The sequence below is a fragment of the Lachnellula hyalina genome (genome assembly GCF_007821495.1).
Source record: "Lachnellula hyalina strain CBS 185.66 chromosome Unknown contig00067, whole genome shotgun sequence".
NCBI classification, from domain to species: domain Eukaryota; kingdom Fungi; phylum Ascomycota; class Leotiomycetes; order Helotiales; family Lachnaceae; genus Lachnellula; species Lachnellula hyalina.
This window is the reverse complement of record NW_022157181.1, coordinates 118,655-144,010: the sequence shown is the minus strand read 5'-3', so window position 1 is coordinate 144,010 and position 25,356 is coordinate 118,655. Positions and strand designations below refer to the sequence as shown.

At 48.4% G+C, this 25,356-nt stretch overlaps 7 protein-coding genes across 7 annotated transcripts; 4 read left to right on the top strand and 3 right to left on the bottom strand.

The window, feature by feature from the left end:
• Positions 1-1,834: 1,834 nt before the first annotated feature.
• LHYA1_G003961 (uncharacterized protein) lies at positions 1,835-4,546 on the top strand (the record flags this gene model as incomplete). Its single annotated transcript, XM_031148927.1, has 2 exons — positions 1,835-2,581; positions 2,630-4,546. The coding sequence occupies 2 exons, from the start codon at positions 1,835-1,837 to the stop codon at positions 4,544-4,546; spliced, it is 2,664 nt and encodes an 887-aa protein (XP_031005329.1).
• A 1,018-nt stretch (positions 4,547-5,564) lies between these two features.
• Positions 5,565-8,042, bottom strand: POLL (DNA polymerase lambda; the record flags this gene model as incomplete). The annotated part of the gene is made up of 3 exons (XM_031148926.1): positions 5,565-6,112; positions 6,288-7,983; positions 8,040-8,042. The coding sequence occupies 3 exons, from the start codon at positions 8,040-8,042 to the stop codon at positions 5,565-5,567; spliced, it is 2,247 nt and encodes a 748-aa protein (XP_031005328.1).
• A 197-nt stretch (positions 8,043-8,239) lies between these two features.
• LHYA1_G003959 (uncharacterized protein) lies at positions 8,240-9,304 on the top strand (the record flags this gene model as incomplete). Its single annotated transcript, XM_031148925.1, has 2 exons — positions 8,240-8,287; positions 8,465-9,304. 2 exons carry the CDS (start codon positions 8,240-8,242, stop codon positions 9,302-9,304), a joined length of 888 nt encoding a protein of 295 aa, XP_031005305.1.
• Positions 9,305-10,883: 1,579 nt separating this feature from the next.
• On the top strand, positions 10,884-13,061 carry qutD_0 (Quinate permease; the record flags this gene model as incomplete). The annotated part of the gene is made up of 8 exons (XM_031148924.1): positions 10,884-10,912; positions 10,974-11,141; positions 11,240-11,573; positions 11,627-11,690; positions 11,829-12,334; positions 12,647-12,681; positions 12,767-12,923; positions 13,023-13,061. The coding sequence occupies 8 exons, from the start codon at positions 10,884-10,886 to the stop codon at positions 13,059-13,061; spliced, it is 1,332 nt and encodes a 443-aa protein (XP_031005306.1).
• A 2,648-nt stretch (positions 13,062-15,709) lies between these two features.
• uaY_1 (Positive regulator of purine utilization) lies at positions 15,710-17,997 on the bottom strand (the record flags this gene model as incomplete). The annotated part of the gene is made up of 5 exons (XM_031148923.1): positions 15,710-16,667; positions 16,719-17,324; positions 17,390-17,611; positions 17,693-17,820; positions 17,893-17,997. The coding sequence occupies 5 exons, from the start codon at positions 17,995-17,997 to the stop codon at positions 15,710-15,712; spliced, it is 2,019 nt and encodes a 672-aa protein (XP_031005301.1).
• A 1,585-nt stretch (positions 17,998-19,582) lies between these two features.
• On the top strand, positions 19,583-22,185 carry acu-15_0 (Transcriptional activator protein; the record flags this gene model as incomplete). The annotated part of the gene is made up of 3 exons (XM_031148922.1): positions 19,583-19,729; positions 19,781-20,276; positions 20,372-22,185. The coding sequence occupies 3 exons, from the start codon at positions 19,583-19,585 to the stop codon at positions 22,183-22,185; spliced, it is 2,457 nt and encodes an 818-aa protein (XP_031005302.1).
• Positions 22,186-22,814: 629 nt separating this feature from the next.
• LHYA1_G003955 (uncharacterized protein) lies at positions 22,815-25,307 on the bottom strand (the record flags this gene model as incomplete). The annotated part of the gene is made up of 2 exons (XM_031148921.1): positions 22,815-24,999; positions 25,159-25,307. 2 exons carry the CDS (start codon positions 25,305-25,307, stop codon positions 22,815-22,817), a joined length of 2,334 nt encoding a protein of 777 aa, XP_031005303.1.
• Positions 25,308-25,356: the final 49 nt, after the last annotated feature.

The following is a 25,356-nucleotide window of genomic DNA, read 5'->3' as shown; positions in this document are numbered from 1 at the left end:
ATGGCGTTATGATTTCAATGGGATGCAGAGAGTTTATATAATTTTTCGATTGATAGAACTATGACTCAATACATGGCGGCATTATATATATACTGCAGGAAATGTTTTTGAACGCCGTGAGTCACGATACTTGTCGTCTCGAAAGGGCGTTGCTCTCGAAGTCCGAACAGACACACCCGCGAATGAACTCCGCTCGGCGTTGGGATCGGAGTTGAGAATTGCAACTACTATCCCCCCTTAATAAAGAGCATTTGTGGGTATTTCTACAAGGGGCCTAAGCCAATGATGTCAATACACCCAGGGCTTAGTGGGACCTTACAAGGACCTTACGGATACCCTTCACGGGCCATTTATAAGGGCTGTAGCCATTCAGTTCTATAGATTTCTACGTATTGTGGGGATTTGACCCACAAATGCTCTTTATTGAGGGGGGGGGATAGTAGCTCTGTATAAGATGCATCTATAAATATACATGATACTGTACATAACAATGTGCAGCAAAGATAGGTAAGTGTTCCACTTACGGTGAGGAATGATTGAACGGTGTCCAAAAATTCTAAACAGATGAGGTATAGCGCATAATTGATCGGTTGATATACTAGCACTATAGCCTTATGAAATTAGGTATTTTACCTAGGTCAACCTACCGGTACGTGTCGTATCCCAGGTACCTATACTCCGCAGACCTCAAAAGTCTAGTTCGCCTGAAACAATGGCCTCTCAAGAACGATGAGATAAAAACTTATAAACTGAGCAAAGAGAGGCAAACTGCAAAAGGATTCTACAAAATTTATATTTTTGTCTATGCTGGAAATATATGTACGAGTAGTTTTTGGGATATGCTTGCCTAGGTATGTGGAACCAGTATCACAGCAAATGAAAGTTTAATGATGGATTCATGCCAAACCGGTAGAAGCAACTGTGTACGATGAGGGCTATGCCAGCTGTTATATACTTGGCGGAATTGTCAAGTAGAATAGGTACGAGGACGTCTCTGTTATGCTCGTACCTCCGTACTGTAATGTACTTCCATGCGATGCGATGATTGCAGCGGATGATCATGACAGGATAGGATTGGCCTACGGAGTATAAAAGCAACCCAACGATCTTGGGAGAAGATTTGTCCGGGTTGGGCGTTGCATGGGGAATTGTTTCCGAATCCGTACAGCCGTCTTTGGGACGCCACAAAAAGCGGCACTCGTCAACGGCTGGTTTTGAATGTGCTAGTTCTAATCCGGTCTATCAATTCAGTGCTGCTTTCTCCATGTCGGAGGATACTACTCTATACGGTACTGTACGTGCTGAGGTCTGTGATGGGTGATGCAGGCATAAGGATCCGCTAATAATTTCCTCTACCGACGACTTTACTGGATGGATCCTGGTAAGCTTGCATTTATTATTATTTGTTCCTTGTCTCTTGTACCTCAAAAAGTTCCCCCAGATAAACTTCAGCTAAAGTGGAATCTACACCATGGTTGAAGCCTCATCGAGGGTCCTGATGTTGAGCTTATCACCACCACCACCACCACGACGAGGTTGATGCACGTTCACCTTGTGCTCTTCCCATCCATTCGTTCTCCTCTGTCTTTACGTCAAACACAACACTATACATCCAACTGCCACACTGCTTTTTCTCCTGTCGACTCAAGCTTCAGGCGCCCTCCCGCCGAAGACACCTGCCCATCTAGATCCGCCTTTTCGATACGATACTGGTCCTTATCCTCACTTGTTTGACCTGACCCTCGACGGCGCTGGCTGCGGGTAGCCAACCGGCTCTAATATTCAAAAACCAAAATCAGTGGCGCTTGCTTGCTTGCCAATCCACTGCGGCAACATGCATTTACAAACGGCCACCAGCGCAACCACTGCGACGATGGCATACCCAACTCTCCCCGCTTCGCCCACGCTCACGAATCCTGACATGATCCTGCCATACGGTGACGAATACGATTCTCCCCCTTCTCGACCACTTTCGCCAGACAACCAGTGGGGAGGCTCGAAGCAAGCCAATATGCAGTTCTCCATTGGACCTCCCATGGGACCTCTCACACCGACTACCCCTATAATCTACGGGAATGGGACAATGTTATCGGATATTGGGGAAGTGACAGAGGCGGAGAGCACACCAGGACGAAGGCTACCAGGACCAGCCGAAAGGAGGATGCTCAAACAGCAGGCGCAAAACAATAGCAATGCGCGCCTGCGGTCAAGCCCCACACTGGGGGGAATGCGGTCTAGTCCAACAGTGGGCTACGATGCGGTAATGAAGCGAGCGAAGACTGGGACACATCAGAGAACCGTTTCCATTGAATCGACAAGTACGGTAACATCTGAAGGCCAATCGGCCGAGATATTTAAAGATTTTGATGATGGAATTAGCGTGGACGACAGCAACTTCCAGGGGGATGATGAGGAGAGTGTTGCGGATTCATATTCGTATAGCCAGGAAGTAATTGCACAAGAAACACAGCGCTTATCGAATAGGAATAGCATGGTTGGGGTGGACGAGGACGGCAATTCAAGTGCTGCATTGAGCAGGAGAGCCGAACAAATCCTGCTGAATGCAAAGAGAAGGCTTAATGTGGGTATTTTAGTCAAATGGGCTGATGATTTTCTGACAAAATTATAGAATATGGAGGGAAACCTCACACGAGCTCGAAGTACCCTGCACAAAACTGCTTCCGGCTCTTTGTCTTCCATCCACAGTAGCAGTCCGTTGTCGAGATCGACCCCTTCTCCCCCACAAAGTGGCGGACTAACATCTCATTTTGCCGCACCGCCTTCAATGCACCGGCAGATACATGCATCTTCCAATCCCATGGCGGGAAGCCCAGGACACTCGAGGGTTTACAGCGAGAACTCTATATCACCGAATATGCGAACGCCCCAGTTTCCGGCTAGATCAACAAGTGCAGCGGCTCGATACATTGGTAAAGGCGGAACGGATGTCAATCAACGGTCGCCGACGTCGCCCCAGGATAGTATCAGAGAGGAATCCAACAACACACCCACCCCTCGAGTTCCTTCAAGTCGAACCTCACCTCCAAACAGAACTTCACCCCCACATGCTGGTGCACTCGAGCCGCTGGGGGAAGACGAGACTCTGGTGGATTTTGAAGCCGACAGAGCGAGCATTCAGTCCAGCGCGGATGGTCATCTAGGGCCTAGTGGTGACCATCGAGGTTTGACTCGTTCGGCATCTTCGATGCAAATGCGCGACATTCGGGATCAAATGCATGATTTGAAGGGTAGACTTTCCGTGTTACGGGATCGGGCTCGAGATGATACTATGAAACGCCGAAGTTTACAAAGTCTCAGAACGCCAAGTCCTTTTACGGCCGCTGAACAGTGGTACACTGCTGCAAAAGGCTATGGTGAGGGTGGGCTGAGTGCAGATGCAGGCGTTGCGCATCCTCCTTGGAATCAAGAATCCCAGGACACGAAAGATATTAATGTTGATGCGAATCCCGAGAGGCTTGGTCATGAGGAGCAGGGACATGCACCCGAGTATGCAGCCTCTGATGTTACGAGCGTCTACGAAGATGTTAACGAAGAACTCCACTCGACAGATCTTTCAGCTCGCCCACAAGAACCACGAATCATAGAGGAAAAACATGATGGTGCAAAACTGGCTGGGAAAGATGAAGAGCAGAATGAGACTGATGAAGATGACTATAATGACGAGATTGTTAACCGCGAGGAGGTTGATGACTATGAGAGCGATGCATCGTCTTACCATGACACTGTTACGACAGCTATTTCACACGAGGATCGTGAAGACGCATTCGATTACGAACACTTCTTCTTGCACAGTGCCATGGGTACTATTAGCCGGCAAAGAAATGGTCGACGAGAAAGTTTCAGCTCTGATGACTCTGTAGAAACAACGAGAGGTCCTACAACGCAGACCACAGGAGGGAGGCCAATTTCCCATATCCGAAACAGTAGCAATACTTCCGTGTCGACATTTGCATCTTTTGCAACGGCGACAGAGGGACGACGTTCAGTGGATCTACGAGATGAGGACCGGGGAGACTTTGCCGTTCAACACATTGTTGCACCCGAACGCGATTCATCGACCCCCGTGAGCGCAAAGCGACTGACTTTTGGTGACGGCTCTCCCATCCAAAATGGTTACACAGTTGATCGACAATCACCATCAGACGAAATGGAGAGGCCTCCGTCTGTAATTCACGACCGAAAGAATCGGGATGGGACGAGCCACCCGCACAAAGCCTCCGTCGCATCTCTCGAGTCGTCCTACAGCGAAGGCTCAACTGGATCGGCTCGCAGTTTCCCCCTTGTGAACAAAGCCAAATCCAGTCAGTCGCTCACGCCAAATGGTTCAAGAGAAAATGAACAGGGGTCGCCAGTCCACATGCTAGCGCAGGAAGATCAAATTCTTGTTGAGAAACTGGTAGCCAGTCTAGGAAAATGCGTATTAGGTCTATCGGAATCCGGGCGTGAAAGCTATGACAGCCGGGTCTGGAAGCGCAGACTAGACGCCGCAAGGCGGGTGCTCGATGGGGAAGAAGGCGCTATTTGACCACACATTACATTACGTTTCGACCATTCTATTTGTCATTATTAGCGGACTTCTATCATGGGATTCAAAGAGAGCGACGGCTAGAACGTCTGCTTTTTCCTTTTTTCAGGGCGTATGGGATGGGCGGTTTTGGCTTTGATACCCCCCTATCCGCACTTCTATGGCGAGGCGCTTTGACAGAAAGGAATGGAAAGGGAATGAAAGAAAATGTATGTATTGATTGATACAGACGGCCGATTTTAGACACATATTAATCGATGTACAAAAAACATAATAATATTGTAATATAATATATTATGGGTCCTTCATGCTTCTTCCTCCTTTCTTGCAGCATCTGAAACCCATCTCACGACATGATATCTCATATCACAATGCCGTGTTTTCGTGGGACCATTCTTCCTTTCCTTTCTCCTTGTATACAGCACAGCGTCATCTCAGGCGTCATCGGGAAACAATTATCTTCTCTACACCCTCTTTTTTCCTTTTTGGAAAACCAATGCCGTGTTTTCGTGACACGTGCAGTGCTGTGCTGTGCTATGTAACTAAGGTACTGAATATCGAGCTGCTAGCTAGCATGTGGTACTTGAGATGAGTTGGGATAGGATGGGATGATAAGAGCAGCGTGGAAGAAAGGAAGGAAGGAAGGAAGGGTTGGGGAAGTGTATTGGATTGGTACGATGTGTTACAGTATGACTTCTGAGATTTTTCGGGGGGCGTCTTGCACTTATGTTGTGGGACGCTGAGCTGGAATGGAATCATTAAAGCGAAGTGAAGTTAAGTGAAGTAAAATAAAGGGGCAAGTGAGGAATCATTACTCACAGTCTACAAGACGAAGCGCAGGATTAAATATCTTGCTTGGATTTCTGATGATTATGAGAATACGAATGCATATTATTAACTCCGTCGCTATGCTCAGTGAAGTCCTGCTGTAATGAATACCCCTGAATGCCTTCCCACATACCCAACCTAACGCCTCATGATCGCATACCTTAACTACCTACTCCCTATCCATCTCAACTTAATGACAGATTCTCTGCTCCGGCGGTCTCCATGGCACTCCCAGCGCTCGGAAAATCTTCTTCTCATCAGCAGCCTCGACCAAAATCCCCTCATTCAGCTTCTCTCTCCCAGCACCTCTCATAACATCCTTGTACAGCCCCCGCTGATTCAACCTCCACCCCTTCGTTCCTGCCAGGAATCTCATACTCCGATTGAAGATGTCATCACCGGTAAAGTAAAGCAACGCGGCGCCCATCTCGCTCTCCGGCACGAGAAGGAAGTCAATGCGACGCCAGATGGGGTTTCCGGGGAGGACACAAGCGCCGTGCCATTTTGAGGAGCTTTCGCCACGTGGGACTGCTAGGGCTGCGACGAGGAACCCGGTGTCCGTAAGGTGGCGCACGAGATCCTCGAGGAATGATAACAGGTCGATGGTTGTTGTTGTGTTGGCCTTGGTTATGAGGAAGTCGATATCTCCTGACGTTGCTGCACCTCGTCGATAGCTGCCTCCGATTGTGAGTTCCATGTTTGGATCAATGCTCGCACCTGCTGACTTAACTATGTCGCCTATAATCGAGATAATAGAGTCAGTATTAATCGATATGAGAAGAATTGGGAGTTGGGATAATATTCCACTGGGACTAAGACCATATTTCAGGAGTAGTCGACTCTTAAAACATAGATTAGACTGCTCCTGAATTGTCCGAAATAAGGGCAAGATTGCTTTGAGGGGGTGACTTACCAAGAGCTATAACTTCCTCGCGCGGAATCCGGGTGTCGAAATCATTATAGTGAGCAATACCAATTCTCTGGTTCTCAGACAAATGGACGTGGGCCTTTAGGTCCTCGAGAGTCTTATAGCCTTGCTGGGCCCATTTGAGTCCCTGGCTGGGACCGACACCATATATCTTGAGAAAATTTTGTAGAATGCGATCAGTTGGGTCTTGCTTCGCATATTCTAATCTACGCAATCCATCTGTGAGAACAATTTCCTCGATCTTCTTTGCAATCCGCTTGCCAATTTTGGGAAGTTCTTCGGCTTCGTCAGCAGTTCTTATCTTGTTCATTGTCTTCTTGAGGGTTCCAATAGCCATCCTGTATGCTCTTGTACGCCATTGATCCTTCACTTTTTCGTAGAAATCCCCCATCTCCTGGAGGACTTCGATTGTGCGTGCGTTCGGATTTGAAGATGTGATCTCACCAGTTCCTCCCGTCATGCAGCTGAAGTTGTTCTGGTTGAAAGAACCCTTGGACCCTCTGCGTTTTTTCCTAGAGGACTTTCGGACTGGAGATGGAGATCTCTCTCTGCTGTCATCGAAATCACCCGGATCTTGCATACTGTCGCTAGACGATGGCCGCTCCTCATCCTCCTCATCGTCGAGGGGGAGATGTTTCTTCGTCTGCACATACTCAATCATCTCAGCAAGAGGGTCGTTGAAGCCCATTTCTCTTTGGAAGTTCCTTGCAGGTGATGGGTTTTGGGAGATTCTCTGCGTTTCCGCTTCGCCTTCACCTTCTACATTCCTAGCCTGTGATGCGGAATCTTCTCGCGGCGGAGTTCGTCTTTGGATATCCTCTTCGCCTTGGGCAACCTGTGGACTCGTTTGCGACGCTGGCTTCTCTTCGGACTCTATGACGGCTCCCTTGACAGCGTATTGATCTTGGTTTGAATCCAAGATTCGACGAAAAGTGATGCAGTCAATTGGATAGTCTTCATTCACTAGGATAGCTCCTTTTGGTAGAGCTTGAACCTTTAGAGTCTCCTTGAGATACGTCATGATATGTTCATACGTGAGCGAGTTATCCACAATGATATGCGTGACACCATCTTCCAATTCTGTAGTCCACTTAGCACCATACTCCTTAGCCTTTGTGATCCGCATCCTCCGTTTAGGGTTCTTGTCATCTGCTGGAAGGTAGTAAAAATCAAGGCCCCGGAAGATTTGTTGGTCCTCGGGAACAAGCTTGGTGGCTTGACGCTTTCGCTTTTGATTCTTCTGAAGCATGCTTGCGATTCCCGTGCTGTTCTTCAAGATCAATGAACCTCCAGTAGGATCGGACACAACTCGACGTTCCGGGTCAGGCCGATGGCTTGAGGATGGCAGCACGGATGAAGTTTTCCCCGAGAAAGAAGATCCTGATGGAGGGGTGGGAGTATCGTAGCGAAGCAGAGAAGTCTTTCGTGTGAGAGTCTTATCAGGCTTGACACCGACACTGGGTTGAGGTGCCGAGTTGTTTCGGTGAATGGCAGGTGGCTGCCTCGGGCTCTTTCTTTGCCTGGTCTGACTTGAAGAAGCCGGCAATGAAGATACTGAGACTGATACTAGAGGACGATCACCGTTGCTCAAAAAACCTAAGACATCGCTGGCATCCACTTCGTCATCAGAAGAAGACTCGTTCAACGCATAGAGTCGGTCAAAGTATTCAGTCTTGGACAGCTGTGTAACTAATGATCAGCAAGAGTTCAGCACAGCAAGCCTCGGACTATAAATACCATTTTGCATCAGCCCCAAAAAGCACAGTATACCTGACTAGCTACCAACAAGTCAACATTCAATTACCCTTGCGCCAGGCGCATTCACATAATCATGTGGATTATGGAAGAGGGGCGCAAACGAAGATTGTATCTGTGGTGGTTGCGTCGCTTGCCAAGGCCAAAGGTGCTACGCTGCTGTAGGTGGCAGGCAAGCGAAAATGGCTTTATTCCGAGCTGAAAGGGTTATACAGGTACCACATGCAAATGTTTGTTGTTAAAAATGCCCACCTGACTGGCACTATCTTATTTTACTCGCAATGTCATTTTATATAAATGCACATATAACTTTTGGCAATTCACGTTCAATCTCAATAGTACTTGCTAGTACACTACCAGAACTCCCTTCTAAGTTAGCCTAAAACTTTACACATTGCAGATTAAAGGTAAAGAGACTGGCTTTCGTTAATCAAATCGACACTGCTAACCGCTACATAGAAGACTCACCTCAAGACAAAGGGCAATTTCTCAGACGCAAAATGTCTTCGTCATTAGATGATCCCCAGTCGCCTACTTTCACCGCATTCCCACGTTTACCAATCGAACTACGTTTCAAGGTCTGGGAGAACGCTTCAATGACGACTCGGACATTGGAGCTAATATATAGCACGGGCAACCAAAGATTTTGGACATTCCAACCCGTGCCACCCGTGCTTCATACTTGTCGAGAGGCCCGTCGAGCAGGGAACCGAATATACTCTCTCTCCTTTGGATCTGCGAAATCCCCACCTCGGACCTACTTCAATCCAATCTGCGATATCGTCTACTTTGGGCTGAGGCTATATGACAACGAGGTTGATTTCATGCTCAGATTCTTCCGCAGACATGCCGACTCTTTCGAAGACGAGGACCAGATCCAGCGCCTTGCATTGACTGAGCACCTGTGGCGGATGGACCTAGAGGGTAGTGTCTTCTCCCCACCGGGGAGTGGTAGGACTGAAAAGAAGATAGTTAAGTTCCATCAGAGCTTTCCTCACCTAAAAGAGCTTATATTCGTGGCTGGGCAAGACGGGTGCGAGGATGACGAGGAAGACGAGGATGAAGACGATGAAGTTGAAGGTCGCTGGGAAACAAATGCCGGTGTATCATTAGTCAAACGCCAAACAGATCTCGCTGCCGGGTTTCAGTTGACGCAGGAGGCTGTCATGTCGACCTTCGAGTCTAGAAAGAAGGAGTTTCCAGACGAGGTGTTCCCCGAGATCACGCTTATGGAGTATGGAGTATGAGACTTTTCAAGGTTCCCTGTCACGAGTTGAACTGTTCTGTTGGATAATGTTTTTTGTAAAACGACCACGAAGAGCGAGTGGAATTATAGCACTAATTAAACTAGACGTCCGATGTCTATTTTTGAGCAATTGGTTCAATTTGTTCAGAAAAGTACAGATGATTCTCTGTATAGTCATTCCCGCTTGGGATAGACCAACGACTGGGTATTTCTTCAACCCGTGTAAACAAACAATTGTCGATGTCCGTAATCTTGTGTTTCTGGAACAGCCTGGCACTCTGTACGCATGATCAAATTTTCGAAAGAGAATCAGACACAGAAAATGGTACGCAAGTTCAATTTATCGCCTTATGCTGTACCCAAGACTGACGTCCGTTCTCATGCAGGTGAAGACGACATTCAACCTACATGAACAGCCGTCAAGAATCAAAACTCTTGGACAAATGAAATCTGTGTAACTAAGCCAAGGAGAATATGCATCCGAAGGAGGGGGGTTGGTACACTTGTCGCCCCACTTTGGAGCATGGATAGTAGCAAACATTAAGAGGATCTGGATCGCACACACCTGTCGGCTTTTTCTCATTCGATGTCTCAATTGATAGAACATGCAGCTCGAACATGCAACGGCGAATGGAAGCTCTTCCGTTAACGTGTGCACACGATGGCGAAGCCGCATGTCGTTCCACGAGCACCCCTCTGGTCCATACAGTCACCACAATCCGGAAGCAAGCCGGAGGGGAAGTGAAACATCATCGATGAGGCGCGTTGGGCGCTCTCCCGAGCTTCGTGTGTCCAAAATAAGAGAGCTAGCAACCTTGTCTTGTACCGTACTGTAAAGACCCGTGTTGCAGGATTGCTGACACGCTTCACGTGAGCAAGCGAAAGCAATGCCAAGCAAACAGCGTGAGATGCCTCAAGTGAAGCTTCACAAGATGCTCAAATTCCTGGTGGATAGCCAAGATGCCCATTTTGTCGGAGGTTATGCACATGACTCTGATGCTACATGGAAAGTCTTCTCATTTCCTCGACACGTCAACTGCTTGTGGGGAGATTGGAGCTATCCCGGTCTTATTCCTCCATGAAGCTCGCGAGTCGCGATTCGTGGTGGAAAATCTCTGATTGGAGGAACATATGACCCTCAGAATCTTCCCACGGAACCAACGCCTCCAACGCCTCCAACAATGATCTGGGGTATGGGGAAGACAACATTCCGTCCTGTCTTCACTTCTATTGGCCTACGCCGCGTTCTATTTATTATAGTTGCTGTAAAGTTAAGTTTCTTCGCCGAAGAACCATGCAATCTGAGATTCCTTTTCAAGCCCTGTGGCTGCTGGATCCCAGCCGCATCTGCAGGTGCAGGTGCAGCTGTTGTTATATATTTATGGAAGGTTCCCCCAGCGAAGAACCTGGGTTGCTGTGTAGGGAAAAACTTCTGCCCTTTCCTTCTACGAAGTTTCGTGGTGTCGGTCGAGAACTTTGAGTCCGAACAATCAGCGAATGACATATCTTCAAGTTGAACTCTTTATTGCCAGATACTTTCGTCAGGATATACGAGGTCAACATTTGAATTCTTTTTCAAGATGATGAACAAAACCAGAGCGTACAATTGGTGAGAGCTGCTAGCTAATATAAAATACGACAAATGACCGTTCAGCACTGACATGTCTCAGGTACATCTCGCTTGTTGCAGCATCTTGCATGGTGCTCTATGGATACGATGCCTCCGTCTATAATTCTGTCCAAGGCTCGAAGCATTGGGTTGCCTATTTCAATCATCCCGATACAGAGTTGATTGGAGCTGTTAATACAGCTTACAATGTCGGAGCTATCATCTCAGGGTGAGTCTCATGTCAGCTCTAGTTCAGCAGCTCCAACTGCTCAATTCCGTCTTCTATATCATGAAGCGTCTTTGGGGTCATTAGCTAACCGGCATCAGGTTCTTTCTTGGTGGCCCATTGGCAGACTTTTTGGGCCGAAGATGGGGTATGGGAATTGGTTGCTTCATCACAGTGATCGCAACTTTCATGCAGACATTTGCCCCAAAAGGAAACCTTGGGGTTTTTATTGCCGGGCGTGTTCTCATCGGAATCGGGCAAGGAACTGCTTTGACGGCAGGACCTGTTTACATTGGTGAACTTGCTCCAGTCCACATTCGAGGAAAGATCATGGCTTTCTGGCAGCTGTTCTATTCGGTCGGCTCTTTTATCGCGTACTGGATAAACTACGCATGCTCTTTGCATCGTGCAAAGCTTGGGGATTGGGATTGGAAGGTTTGATCTTCTCCAAAATGTCGATTAAAACATATTACTAACCTCTCTTCAAGACTGTTGTAATCTTTCAGATGATGGTGCCAATACTGATCATGACCCTCCTACCATTCATTCCAGGTAAGCTAGCTTATGAGGGATTATTTCGTACTTCAGGTGCTCAACAGTCGTTTTTCATGGGATATTATAACGGCCGATATTATAAACTCCCAGGCTCTTTCAGTTGACACAATACTAACTTCGATATTGTACTCCCAGAATCACCCCGCTGGTATATCCAACACGGAGGTCAAGTCGACAAAGCACGCGCCTCGCTCCGCCGCGTCCGCGAAACAGAGCAGGATGTCGAAGACGAAGTACTCGTCATCCGCGAAGCCCTCGAATTCGAAAAAGAAGCCATCTCCTCATCCTACACAGCCTTGTGGAAAGACCGCTCCGTGCGCAAGCGTCTCCTCCTCGCCTTTGTCCTGAACGTGGGACAGCAGCTCACGGGCCAAGGAACCCTCAACACATACTCGACATCCATCTATAAGAAAGTCTTCACCTCATCTAGCACAATTGCGCTCATCAACGCCCTGAACGCCACGTTCGGGATCATCTTCACCCTCAACGCCGTGTGGACCGTCGACCGCTTCGGCCGCAAGGCCCTGCTCATCGTCGGCGCGATAGGCATGTCCATCTGCATGCTCATCGTCACCGAAGTCGGCTTGCAGACGCCGACACTGAAAGGCGGCTCCAAGTCCCACCCCGTCGGTATCGCCATCGTCTTCCTGCTCTTCTTTTTCAGCTTCTTCTACAAACCATCTTGGGGCGCCACGACCGTAAGGATAACTAGCTCTTTCATTTTGCCCTCCCCCTTCTGTCATGTTTCGTCTCATGTGCTCTACATCCTCCTATAAATTCCCCAAACTGGAAACATAAGCTCCTTCTACCCCCGAAACTTTCTTGAATAGGAAATGACTAACTTCCCTGTGATCTAGTGGATCTGGACCGCCGAGGTCTTCTCCATGAACGTGCGTGCCCAGGCAGTGGGTATGAGTAGTCAGATGCAAAACGTCGCGAACTCTATCTTCCAGCAGTTCTTCCCGACCTTTTTGAAGAACTGTGGCTTGTATGTTATATTCTTCTCATCTTTCCCCTTCTCTATATACTATACACACCAATACCCCCCGTACCAATACTAACACTTGCCACAGCAAAACATTCTACTTCTTCTTCGCAATAAACATCTGCCTAGCAGCATTCGTCTGGTTCCTAATCCCCGAGACCAAGAAAGTGTCACTGGAAGAAATAGATGTGATATTCGGCGGCTCCAATCATGTTGAGAAGGGAGGAGATTTGCTACACGTTGAGGTATGTAATGTACCCTACAGTGCTACTAGCACCTAAAATCATGCCCAGTGCTATACCTAAAAGTATCATGCCTAGGACAAAGCTAATTCGCGATAATAGGATACTCACCATGCTACGGATGCTACGGAAATGAAGTGAGAAGGGGTTTGAAAGTCCGAGAGCTCCTACTGTTGTTGTTTATCTCTTTGCATTGCATTCAGAGTACTGTACTGCGATTTTCGTCAGCTGGGCATCTCAAGAGGTATGGACAGGAATTTTAATGTATTACTGGTTCGTATTTTCGTACTTGTGTGCACTTTCAATGAATTCGTTCCGGGTGTTACAGTCTGTATCGCACATTTTACGGGCTATAAGAAAAATTAACGGTTGGTCTGCAAAGATACCGAGTGGATCTGAGAACATTAAATCATAATGGATGAAAGCAATTCATGTATTTCACTGGACAGGAGAGTTTTCAAAGAATGAAATTGTGAGGCCTCGTTAAACAAAGCAAAATAGTAAAGTAGCCCTCCCTTAACTGTAGTGCATGCATAAGAAAACAACGCCGCACTACAAGACTCCTGTATTCCTTCCACAGATGCCAAAGCACAGGATCAGATCCATTCGCAGAGTTTGAGATTATCTAACCATAAAGACTCAGCCGAAGTTAGGCTGATGTAAGTGCGGCCCAAACTCCACAAGTGCCTGTGGTGAATCAAACTGTAGAGGTCCATTTAACTTTGGATATGTCTTTCCCAGCTCCACCATCGAATTCAGGAAGACCATTGACTCTATGCATAGTGGCGAACGTTGGTTTGGGCAAAGCCAAAAACTCAGTTTGAGGTGCGTGAGTCCGAGATGTTGATGGATATTGGTATAGAAGATGATTCTGAAGGACATTAGCTACTTAATCCAAGGAAATGAATAGCAGCACCAACCTCAGCCCCGCGTTTGTCTTGAGTCAATATGGTCCGTCCATCGTTAACTGCATCGAGACTACCATCGAGACCAGTACTAGCATGATGATTCTGCGTCATGTTTGATCTTTGACCTTCTCCGTAGAACCCTCTGGTTGCACCGGATCTCTGCTCTCCAACTGCAGCGCTAGGGACCGCGGAAACCGTCGCAGGCGGTACTACAGACTTCTTTACCCGTGGATGCCACGAGTGTCGTTTGATGAACCTTCTTAAGGTTAAGAAGACTGCCAGGCTTATGATACTGAAACCCATGAGACTGACGAGTGTGTACAACACTATACGTTCAGAATATGATCTTTGTTGGCTTTTGCGATTGTTGATAGTGCCTTTAGTCCCTTTTAACGACGAACCCTTTACTTCGGATCTGGGTTGCAGACTGAAGCGAGCAACACCATCTAACGCAAGATCTGGGATGCTGTTGAGCTCGTCATCGTCGCCAGGTCGGACTAGCCATTCTTGTGATTCCAACCACTGTACCCACGTTTCATACCTTGATTCCATTCCGTCCTGCTCCTCGATGGTGGGAAGGGGGGCATCTTTATTGTTGCAACTTGACCACCAGAAAATACTAAATAACACGCCGCAGTTTCTCTTCTCACGCTGCAGAGCCATCACGCCCTGTGCTTGTTCAAACTCATATGGATGGGGACCAACATGGCAATTTGTATCGATGTGCTCGCAAGCACTTTGGAGAGGACCAGAGGGAAGTTCACGTTGCTCAAGCGACGAATGCCGATGTCGTTTCTCGATGGCGGAACAATCTGGCAAGTCGGGATGGTACTTACAGTAAGGAGGAAGAGTCTGGACAATATCAACCCCTAGCGACTCAGACCCATCAAAACCGCCACGAACAGTGCGGGTTGGACAATCTTCGGGGAAGTATTGGCAGTAAGCAATCTGCCATGATAGCAGCTGCGGGGGAGCACGCCGGATAATGCTTAGATCACATAGCTCATCTTTGGGGAATTCACGGCAGAACCAAGCTATACTCCAGAGCTGTTCAAGCGCCTGGTGGTGACATTCTCTAGCCCGACACGAACGAGGATCTCCTTCTAAGTCAGGCAAGACAAGTTGACGCGGTAAGTGCTGAACGAGTACATTTCGATCAGGTATGCCATTCACGGGCATCCGTAGATGAATCTGATTTTCGGCGGAATTGTATTGAGCGGACGTTGTCGTGGGTTTGTTGCTGAGAAGTATCGATGAAGGATAGAGGACGGCGAGGACGAAAAGTGACATGCACGTCAATTTGAAAGCACGTCGCATGTTGAAAATGCCGCTTGGTTCAAATCGAGGCCTGGAGAGATGCAACCTCGGAGCTGAGGGCCCTCGGTGAGCGAGATACATTTGCAGAGAGGGGATGAGATTTACCAAGTGCACCATGCATATCGAAAAGCGTGCTGTTCGCCTTCACGGGCAAGAAGAAGCTGGCTTGAGGATAGTGATAGACCAAAATGTATGTGGATGATGATGGTAATGTTGTGGAGAGTCTAAATGATGAAGCAAGCACCGTCAATCACTTGCCCGTTGTCGTGCCTATGTAAAATTGATGATTGACGAACGATACTCTGGCGCGAGGAAGGACGAGCAGGTCCCGATGATAATACATAGCGTTAAATCTTATGAGAGAGTAAGTCAGGATGTTGGCAAGCACATAGAGAGTTAGTAGTAAGAAGGAAAGTACGACTGGCTATCTCTGCTAGCACGGCAATGACGAGTGAAAAGGGATCGGAACACAATTCAGTTTGAAACTTCTCTAAATCGACTTTCTATAGAGAATGAGCCTAATACTGAGTTCATAAAGTTCGTGCTTCGTGCGGGATATCATTGCTACAAACCATGCGCCGACCCCCCTTGCCCAAGCCCAAGCCCGCCTTGCAGAGAATTACTCGCAAACGCGACTCCCGCATTCGCCCAACTTTCGGTAGAAATGTTCCCCATGTGATCGAAGCTAGCTTGCTGAACAAATCCCGGGGGGGTATTACTGTTGCGGGCTATTCCATCGATGTGGTGTTTCCTTTGGTGTAGAGAAGCGAGCAGTGGCTCAACCTGGGCTTCATAATTTGATAAAAGAGCCTTTGAGTCGTCCCAGCGGTGACCAAAGCTCCTCAAAGTTCCTTTAATGTGTTTTACACAATTTATACTTCGATCGACGCTATTAATTCCAGCGTTCGATGGTAAAGGTGGTGGTGGTGGAGTGCCCGGAATTATTGGGGTGTAAGGAAGGATGCCTCCTAGAAGTTGATCTTGGTCTGACATCAAGACTGCAAGAAATTGGCTTCCGACAAAATAGACTCGGAGCGCATCATGATAAGTGTAGAATGCGACGTTGATGGGGTCTCTGCTGATGGGAAATATTTTCTGCATATAATCAATGCTGTACTCGAAAATCAAGGTTTTCGCATAGAGTGACAGAGCCGGTATACGGCACGAGGGTGAAAGGCAATAGACGTAGCTGTAAAGGAGCTCAAGGTCAAAGAAATCCTTGAATGCGAGTGGTAAGCTTTCGGGAAAAGATTCCGACCATTCCCGCATTTCCTGGCAGATTTGCCAAATGTAGGTATACTCATTGTGAAGAGGAGATCGACCGGATTGAAACAGCTCTTGATACCAGGACGATTGAACACATCGTAGTTGGAACAGCAAATCTGCAGATTCAAGCGAATGTGGTCCAGTAAGGGATTTTGCAGCAGCACCTGACGTTAGCCCTAAGGATAGCGACGGGAAATCTACGCTCGTAGAATCGTCAGTAAAAGATAGGGATCTCGCATGAACCATGCTGATAGACCTGTGTCTAGTAAGTTTATGGGCTGCGCCTTGCATTAGCTCCGCAACTTACCTGTCAAGGGAATAGACACAATAAAATATTCTACGCCGCATTTCCGCGGTTTTCTTATCAAGTTGTTGCTCTTTCGGGGGGTCCTGATGAAATCCCAGGTCTACCACAGCGCGGCAAGCAAAGCCAATCAAGTGCCAACTATCGAAGTGGGCAGGATCAAGCATAGAGTATTGCACGAGCAAGAGCAGGGCCTGGATTTGAGACACATAGCCTGGCATGAGAACCTTATCCGCATAATGTAATGCGCGTCCAACCCAATGAACACCGTCTACGTAAAGTGCGTCTCTATGACTTCGAGATTGAGCCGTAGACGCAATAGCGAACACAAAGTATAGTAGCCAATACTCGAACTCGGTAACCGGGCGGCCATTTTCCTGATACGTCGCATCGAGGGCATTCAGCAGCGCTGTTTCCGAGAATACGGGGAAGAGAGCATAAACGTGATCAAGATAATATTGTATCAGAACCATAGCCGCAGGCCGTGATGGAAGCTGAAACGGTTGCGACTCTGGTAGAATATCATTGTTTGTGGCGGCAAGAATCAGACGCGCAAATGTCATGTTTGATGTCGAAGTCTCAAAGTCTCGAGTGGTGGCATTCACAGACCTGGATTACACATCAGCCTCAGAAAAGGCAAGCAAGCAAGAGTGATAATGATCATGTATACTAACAGAAAACCAAAGTCCGATACAAGTTCATTTACATCCGCCGCTTCTCTCCGCCTGGCAGCCTTTCCGTGGATCGCCGCGCGTATATTGGCAAGGGAGTCTTTACGATCTGGCATTTGAAATGGCGCATCAATATCATGCATAGCCACTGATGCCTTTCGAGATCTGGCATAGGCCAGCCTCCTCTCAAGTTTCTCGACACGTGATTCGAGTGAAGCAACATAGCTGGAGAGGCAGACAGAAAATCAGTCTGAGTTGAGGGGCCAGAAATTCCACATTGACTCGAATTGCATGGAATTTACGAACCTTCTTTCCTTGCCCTTTGCAAACTGATCGTTGGCACTCGAGCATTCACCGGCACGTCCGGATTTCTCACACGCAGTGCATGCTGGTAGTTTACCATCGCACTTGGAATCATTAGCCAGCCATGCGGTCTATTAAGGAGACAGTTGTCTCAAACCTTGATCTTTGCAGCGCGACCTGTTTCTTCTATTAGCGCGCCTAACACAACAGTGGAGAATAGCTATGGACTCACATCTCGAGCACGCAGAAACTGGCCTCGAAACCCTTAAAAGAGGCGTGTCAGCCACACTTGGGCTTGGTCGAGGCATCTCTCCTTTTTGTTCTCACTCCCGAATATAGACTCAAGCTTTTAAGGAATAGAAGAGCTCGAAATTCATATCTTCCCAGGGTGGAAGTTGAGTGATTAGTCAGGCTCGCTCACCCCTCCAAGCTGATATTGATGGTGGTGAAGAGCTGCAGTCGATGACTATTACCGCATTCTTGTTTCCGCAGAGGCGCTCGGAAACAGCTGAACGTGGTGTTGAGACTTCCAAAGACTGTGGCGCTTGCTCGGAGATTGAGATATGGGCAAGGCAGGCTCCCGTTGCAGTGAATGGGGGAAAGAACGGCCAGAATGTACCACTTCAGGCTGCTTCGATTTCGAGCTTGTCTGGAGTCGTGTTGTGTCTCTTTTGGTTACCGATCCGATGCAATGGCGCAAGGCTCTAATATGGAGTATATGATATGCGCCCACACCGAGTAATTCCGGAAGTCTTCTGTGGAACAAGGTCGGACGCAACACAGGTAGGCAGATGTGTCAAGACCGCAAAAGGAAGCACGAGTTTTGTACTGTGGGGAATGGAAAGCTCAGGACCAAAGCACGACTATGAACTTGCTTGCTACATATATCGGCAACACAGTTTGCTCGAGTACGGAGGATTCTGTACAGGCTCCATCGAGCCAAGGTTGAAGAACGAAGGATTCCACGCGTATGTCACCGTACTAGTGCTACTCGAGATATAGATATACCATACCCACCTAGGAGTACTGTACCGACCGGGACGTAGACGTACATACTGTGGTCTCGTGATGGCGATAAGGGTCGCAAGGGGTTGTTGGTGGGGGTGTTGGTGTCCTTCCTTGGCCGCTAGAACAATTCCCGCACATGCTACTGCACGATATTGCTTGCCTACGAGTAAGGTACCTACGCCTATGCCTATCCATGCCATGCCATGCCCTCGTCGCCCACAATCTCTTTGTTTGTCAAGTCCACCAAGTAAGTCCTCTTCGACGTCGCAAGCCACTTCTTCCTTTCATCTAGGAGCAGCATCAATTACCTATTCTTAGATATCAACTATGAGTATTTCCCATCCTTAGCCGGAGCCGGAGCCGCCTTGCGCCTCAACAGGCCAGATCCCCGCGCTGCTCACTTATATTAGGATTATAGGTACTGAACCTAGTCAGACGAAGCGTACAGCAAGGTACAGTACGGTGCGGTACGGTACGGTATTCCCTGCCCATCTGCCATCAAAATACAAGCTCCCGGCGATGGTTTTACTCGGCGTCTAATTATAAGGTAGCCCAGTGCCGTACAGAGTAAGGTCTGCTCCTTCCTCGTCTCTCGACTTCCCGGCGTCAAAGTTAATCCACATTTGCGATTCCTCCATGCTTGCCACACTCCCACGCTGCCAGCGCTGTGCCTCATTTGTCTGTTCGAGGCGAAACTGAGAGTCCTTTTCAATATCATTCCGTGGGCAAAGGCAATTCGCCTAGAGTGGAAGTCGTACTCATCGCCCCTCAATCGTTGTACATGGACCACTGCCATATAGAACCTTACATCTTGCATCTTCAACGATGGTGAAAGCCAACAAGCGCCACAATAACACATCTTTAAAACCCTCATAAAGCGCATCCATGGACGCAGGGGATCTCTTCCGGCGGGCGCATAGATCTGTCAACAAAGCCCATGAAGCAAAGTCTTTTCGAGAAAGTAGCCATGACAGCGATGACCATTCGCCCAGAATTGCTCATACTTTGACCGCCTGCTGTAGATGTCGCCAGGTGGGTAGCCATGCCGGTTCTTTCAAATCAGAAGATGCTAACCTTTTCTAGAGGAAGACGCGATGTGATCCAAACCTTCCGCGCTGCCTCCCATGTGAAAGGGCTGGGGCAATATGCGAATACTTCGACACTGCGAAGGGAAAGAAGATACCTCGCACCTACGTAATTCGATTACAAGAAAAAGTACGGGCCCTAGAGGCTGAAATGGGCCAGTACACCGAGGAAGGCCACCCCCAGAATACTGAAGATATCGTGCGGCCCGGGGGACTTATACGTCTGGATGAGAATGATGAGACGCCACGGTTCCTGGGTCCCTCCAGCGGCATTGCGATGACAAGACTAGTCATGGAAGAGGCAAAGAAGTACACGGATTCTAGAAGCATTCGGGAACTGGTGCCTGAGGTCCGCAACCGTCGACCTGCTATTCCATCTCCAGAATCAGCGACGAATCGCAAAAAGTCGTACCCCATGATAAGCGCGGTAGCTGCGCCAACGCTGCCCACCCGCTTAGTTACGGACAAGTTGGTAGAAATATTTCATCAAAAAGGTCAGTGCTTCCCAATCATTCCACGGCTTTCCAGCCTCAGTCTGGTGCGTGCGTACATGGATGGATGAACGAACGATTTATTGACACAAGAATAGCTCAGTACTTAACTCCGACTCTGCACGAACCCACCTTCGCCAAAGACCTTCAGGAAGTCTACGATGGCAGTGGCGATCCATACAAGAATTTTGTTCTCCGGATGGTGCTTGCAATAAGCATGCAGAAACTTGATGTTCAGTATTCTGGCTTAGCAGATAGTTACTATCTAGCTGCCATGGGCTACATGGAAGATGTGATTCGACCCAAGGATATCAAGACCCTTCAGTGTCTAGTGTTGGTGGCTCAGTATTCATTACTAACACCGACGCGTACCGCGATTTATTATGTTGTGGGCTTGGCTACACGGCTATGCCAACAGCTTGGTTTGGCAGAGGAAAAAACCATAACCCAGGGCGTAGAGTTAGGCATGGTCAACCCGATACAACTGGACATGAAGCGCCGGCTTTCATGGATAGTCCTTTCAATGGAACTGGGCTTAGCGCACAGTATGGGCCGCCCGAATGCATTTGCAGCGGGAGAAGACCACGTTGATGTCGGCTTCTTCGAAGCGGTTGATGATGAATATATCACTGCCGATGGGATATTGCCGGCCCCCGTTTCGGAGAAGAAGCAAGTGGCTATCCATTTTCTTCGAATGCGGCTGCTACAAGCAGAGATGAGAAGGGTGCTTTATCAAAAGAAGCGACCCGAACCGAAGAACGAAGATCATCCTTGGTATGCACAAATGGAAAAGAAGCTCAAGGATTGGCTGGATGCCTCTCCCCAGAGCCCAACTTGGAGCAAACCATGGTGTGTGCCTGGTAGTCCAAGTACTCTTCTTGAAGACCTAACACAAAGCAGGTTTGAAGGTAGGTATAACACCATGATCGTGACCCTTCGACGTCCGTCGCCGCAGATTCCAAAGCCTTCAGCAGGATCGGCGATGATGTGTTATGATGCATCGGCCACAAATATCAGAAGTCAGAGCAAGCATTTGGATGCAGGAAGTATTGATATAACTTGGATATTTCTCCTGACTGTTTTCCAAGCGGTGAACACTATTCTGTGGGCGATATCATATCCCGAAGTCCGCGCCTTGCACCCAAAAGAAGAACTCGAAGAACACATCGAGATCGCGCTCGATATCATTGGCAAGTGTCGGGAGCGCTGGCCCGGAACTGCTGCTGCTTCGCAGTTATACTCGAAACTTTCTAAAGCATGTTCGAGGAGCTACGACGTTAAAACTAGCTCGCACCCACCGTCTTCGCTATCAACAAATTCGCCTTCTTCCCTCACTGATACCAATTCTTCATCGGCATCGGAACAGTCCAGTGTAACAACAAACTCTATGGCACAATCTCAACAAATCACCTTCCAAACACCTCAATTTGGGTATGTGTTCAATCAAATGCCAGAGCAAATTCCCGCATTTTCGCAGCAAAGTATGGGACCTCCTCCACCTTCATTCAGATCGAATTCCATATTTGGGGCTCCTTCAAACACGCAGTCAGACCGCCGGTTTAGTTACTTCCCTCCTGAATTTACACAGCCAAATAATCTTGCGAATGCCTGGAACCCCATTCCAGATGTTCAAGTACAGCCTCCACCCCAGTTCCAAGTAACTCTACCACCGGCAAATCCCACCACCGCCGACGCCAGCTACGTTATGCATACTGGGTCTACACCAGCCTCGTTCGGAAACTTCATGTGGGGAGGCCAAGACTACGATGTGCACATGAGGCAGGGTAGTTTGAGCCAGCAGCAGCAAATAGAGTTGATGCAAGATCTTGAGACGAACGGTTTGGCAGAGATTGATAACTTCATGAATCTCGGGGCGCAGTACGACACGAATTATTTCAAGCTCGCAAAGTAAGCTGTTACGTAACTTTGTTGTAGCATTGTCTTGTGGTTAGGTTGTAGCCACACCAATAAGCACCGGTACACGTGTAGCTTGGAGTTAGCTGGTAGAGGTATTTGTCTTTGAAAGAACTCGTAGGATATTTGATACTGGTGTAACCGGAATTTGGAGGGGTTTTACTATGCAAAGAGCGGGAGTATGGATTTGAGCGGGGGCGCAAGTACAGGAGTTGCTGGAATCTCATGGCGGTGGAGTCATTGTACGCGGCAGTCTTAGACAGTTAAGCCAGAATTATACATAGACTTTTTCATCCCTGGAAACTATGACTAGTATTCCTTGATGAATTGAAAATATTATCATCTCCGGCAATATTTGAGACATGTGGTTTTGTAAATTTCAAAGCGGGAAATCCCTCGACCCCTCGACCCCTCGACCCCTTATTCCCTCGCGTAACTACGACACACTTATTCCGGCACTGGACGCGAAGACGAACACTTTATAGAGTAAAGAGAAGGAGAACATGATGCCTAAGGATTGACTCAACTAGTAGGTCACCACAAGCCCCAAAACATGCATGTATGTTCAGATAGATCATTGCTAAGTACAAGTAACACTAACCATGCAATTCTCAGTAGGGTCTGGATCTAGTCCACTTCCTCCTCCAGCTGCTCAAAGCCCTCCTCTTCATCCTGGACTTTCATACTACCCATCGCATCCTCAACACCAGCTCTCGCTTTGCCTTTAGCGCCTATCTTACTGCCTTTTTTCTTCTTACGAGGCCCACCAGCCTCACCACCAACAGGCGCCTCCCGGATCCAGCGCACGATAGCCTGTGCACGCTCAGTAGAAATAGGATACTCCTTCCCATCCTCCTGCGCCCATCGCTTCGGCATCTCCCTGCCCTCCGCCTTCCTAGCCTCCTCTTCCTGTCTGCGCTGCCTCGCCGCAACAGCAGCGTGGAAACTAGCCTCGTCATGCACGCGGTCATCCTCGAGCGCTTCCATGATAGCCTGCTGCTTGAGACGTTCTTTCTTCTCGGCCGCTGTTTCTTTCTGCTGGTTCTTGGCAGATTGGCCGGGCAGAGGAGCGGGCGCGCAGAGTGATTCCCAGGACTGCGTGAGCTGGATCCAGTTGTCGCTACGGCGAACGACCTCGATCCAGTCGGCGCGGCTGGGAGAACGCGCGGCTTGAAAAATGGGGTAGCCGTCGCAGACGCGGGCGAGGCGCGCGACCATGTGGGCATGGCGCTGGAGCTCGCGCGCTGAGGTTTGGACGAGGCAGTGGCAGAGAAGGAGAGAGTGGAGGGCATCTGTCAGAAGAGGGTGGTAGGTTAGTGCCTCGTGACAGTCTGTTTGGGCTAGAATTGCTTTTGCGGCCTCATTCTGGGATGCGTGCATTTGCTGTTTGGTAGTTAGGGTAGTTGCCGTCTCGGGGTAAGGAGGGAGGTCTGCTGGGGGTGTCGCAGAGAAAAGTGATGAGATCTGGTGGACGATTGGTGGAGGTAGACTTGGAAGCTCAGTACGGGACCCATTGCTAGGATGGGGTCGGTTGCGACTTGGGCCTTTATGAGGAACAAGAGCATCGGATAGTTGACCGTTGCTTAACGAAGCATTGCTTTCCAAGTCAAGGCTTTTATTATTGTTGCCGTTTTGAGGACGTGGGATTTTGAATCCATTTGCGGCTTGGTTGACCTTGCGCACAAAATCCTCTGCGATTTCAGCGGGAAGACCTGGTGTATAGTCAAAATGCGCGAGGTAGGCAACGTAATCTCGAAGGGCTCTCTTAGCATTAGTCTTGACAACTTTCCTAGCCTCGAGACGCCTTCGTTGTGCTTCTTTCTCGGCCGGGCTCAACTCGGGTGCCTCTGTTTCCACCGGTGTCTCGGATGAATTTACGTTTCCATTTTCTTTGCTTTCAGCTGCTTTTCTGCCATTGACTCCATTTGTAGGCTTCGGTAGAAGAGCATCATTGACATGTTGGCAAGCAATGGTTAGATAGACACCTGCCCGGTGGAATAGCAGCTGAGTTTCAAGACTACTCGGATGATCTTCTTCGTCAAGCTTCACTTCTTCCTTCCATCTACCATTTCGCTGGTTCTCAGCTGCAACTTCACTTGCCAGTTGAAGCTGCTGTCTCCCTGCCTTGTGCTGGCTCTGATAATATCTGCAAACCTGCAATGCTGCAGTCAGATCTTGAGCTGCACCAAAGAAGTCTTCCTTAAAGATCTTAGTAACAGCACGGGTTCTTAATATCTCACCCTCGCTCGGCCGTTCTGCAATGACTTCATTCAGAGGCTCAAGACTTGTACATTCGGCTAGCTGACGAGAAGGAATCTTCTCATGGAAGAAATGGACATATTTCGCATCAGCGTCATTCGGATTTCTCTGCAAGACGAGTTGCGCAACATCTTCAAGGGTAGAGGCAGATTGCATGGTCGCCACACTACATGCAATCTCATCCAAATGGTATGCTTTAGACAGCTTCTGCGTCGCCTGCTCTCTCATGCGGTGTTTCCGTTCCCTACTCAATTTCGCATTGCCTCCTCCCCCACCAATGCCCAGACCCAACGCTGCGCCTCCATTGCCCAAAAGTCCGTTCCCAGCATTCAATGAATTTGTAAGAGCTGACGAAGTCACACCACTTGCAGCACGTACCGCAAGGTTTGTGGCTTCGTCGACGAGTTGTCTGATCTTGAGGAGGTCGAAGAATACAGCGGGGTCAATTGGCCGAGGTCGAGGAAGGTTATAGTTGTTGTTCGCAAGGCTTTCAAGCACTTCGGGAGGCAATTGCAGCCAGGGGCCATGAAAAGAGGAGATGTAGCGCCAATGCCTACTAGTATGTTAGTATTCGTAGAAATATGTGAAATATGCTTCGTCAATTGTTGCGATTTTAATAGCATTTTGAAGCCCATGCTATGGGCTAAAATAGGCGCAATATATAGCTACACATAGGCTTGATAAGAAACTATCCACTGGAATATGAACATACTTATTGCGGCAGATTATTAAAGCTGAAGTGGACGGTTGAGGCGGCTTTGTATCTTTTGGTTTTGCTGTTGCTGTTGACGCAGATGATGCTGGACTTGGAGGATCCGAGCCCTCACCAATATTCTGGCTCTGGTTCTTCTTCTTTGCCATGTTGTTGAAGTAGCAAGTTGACAAAACACTTTGGTAGGCAGGTTTAACT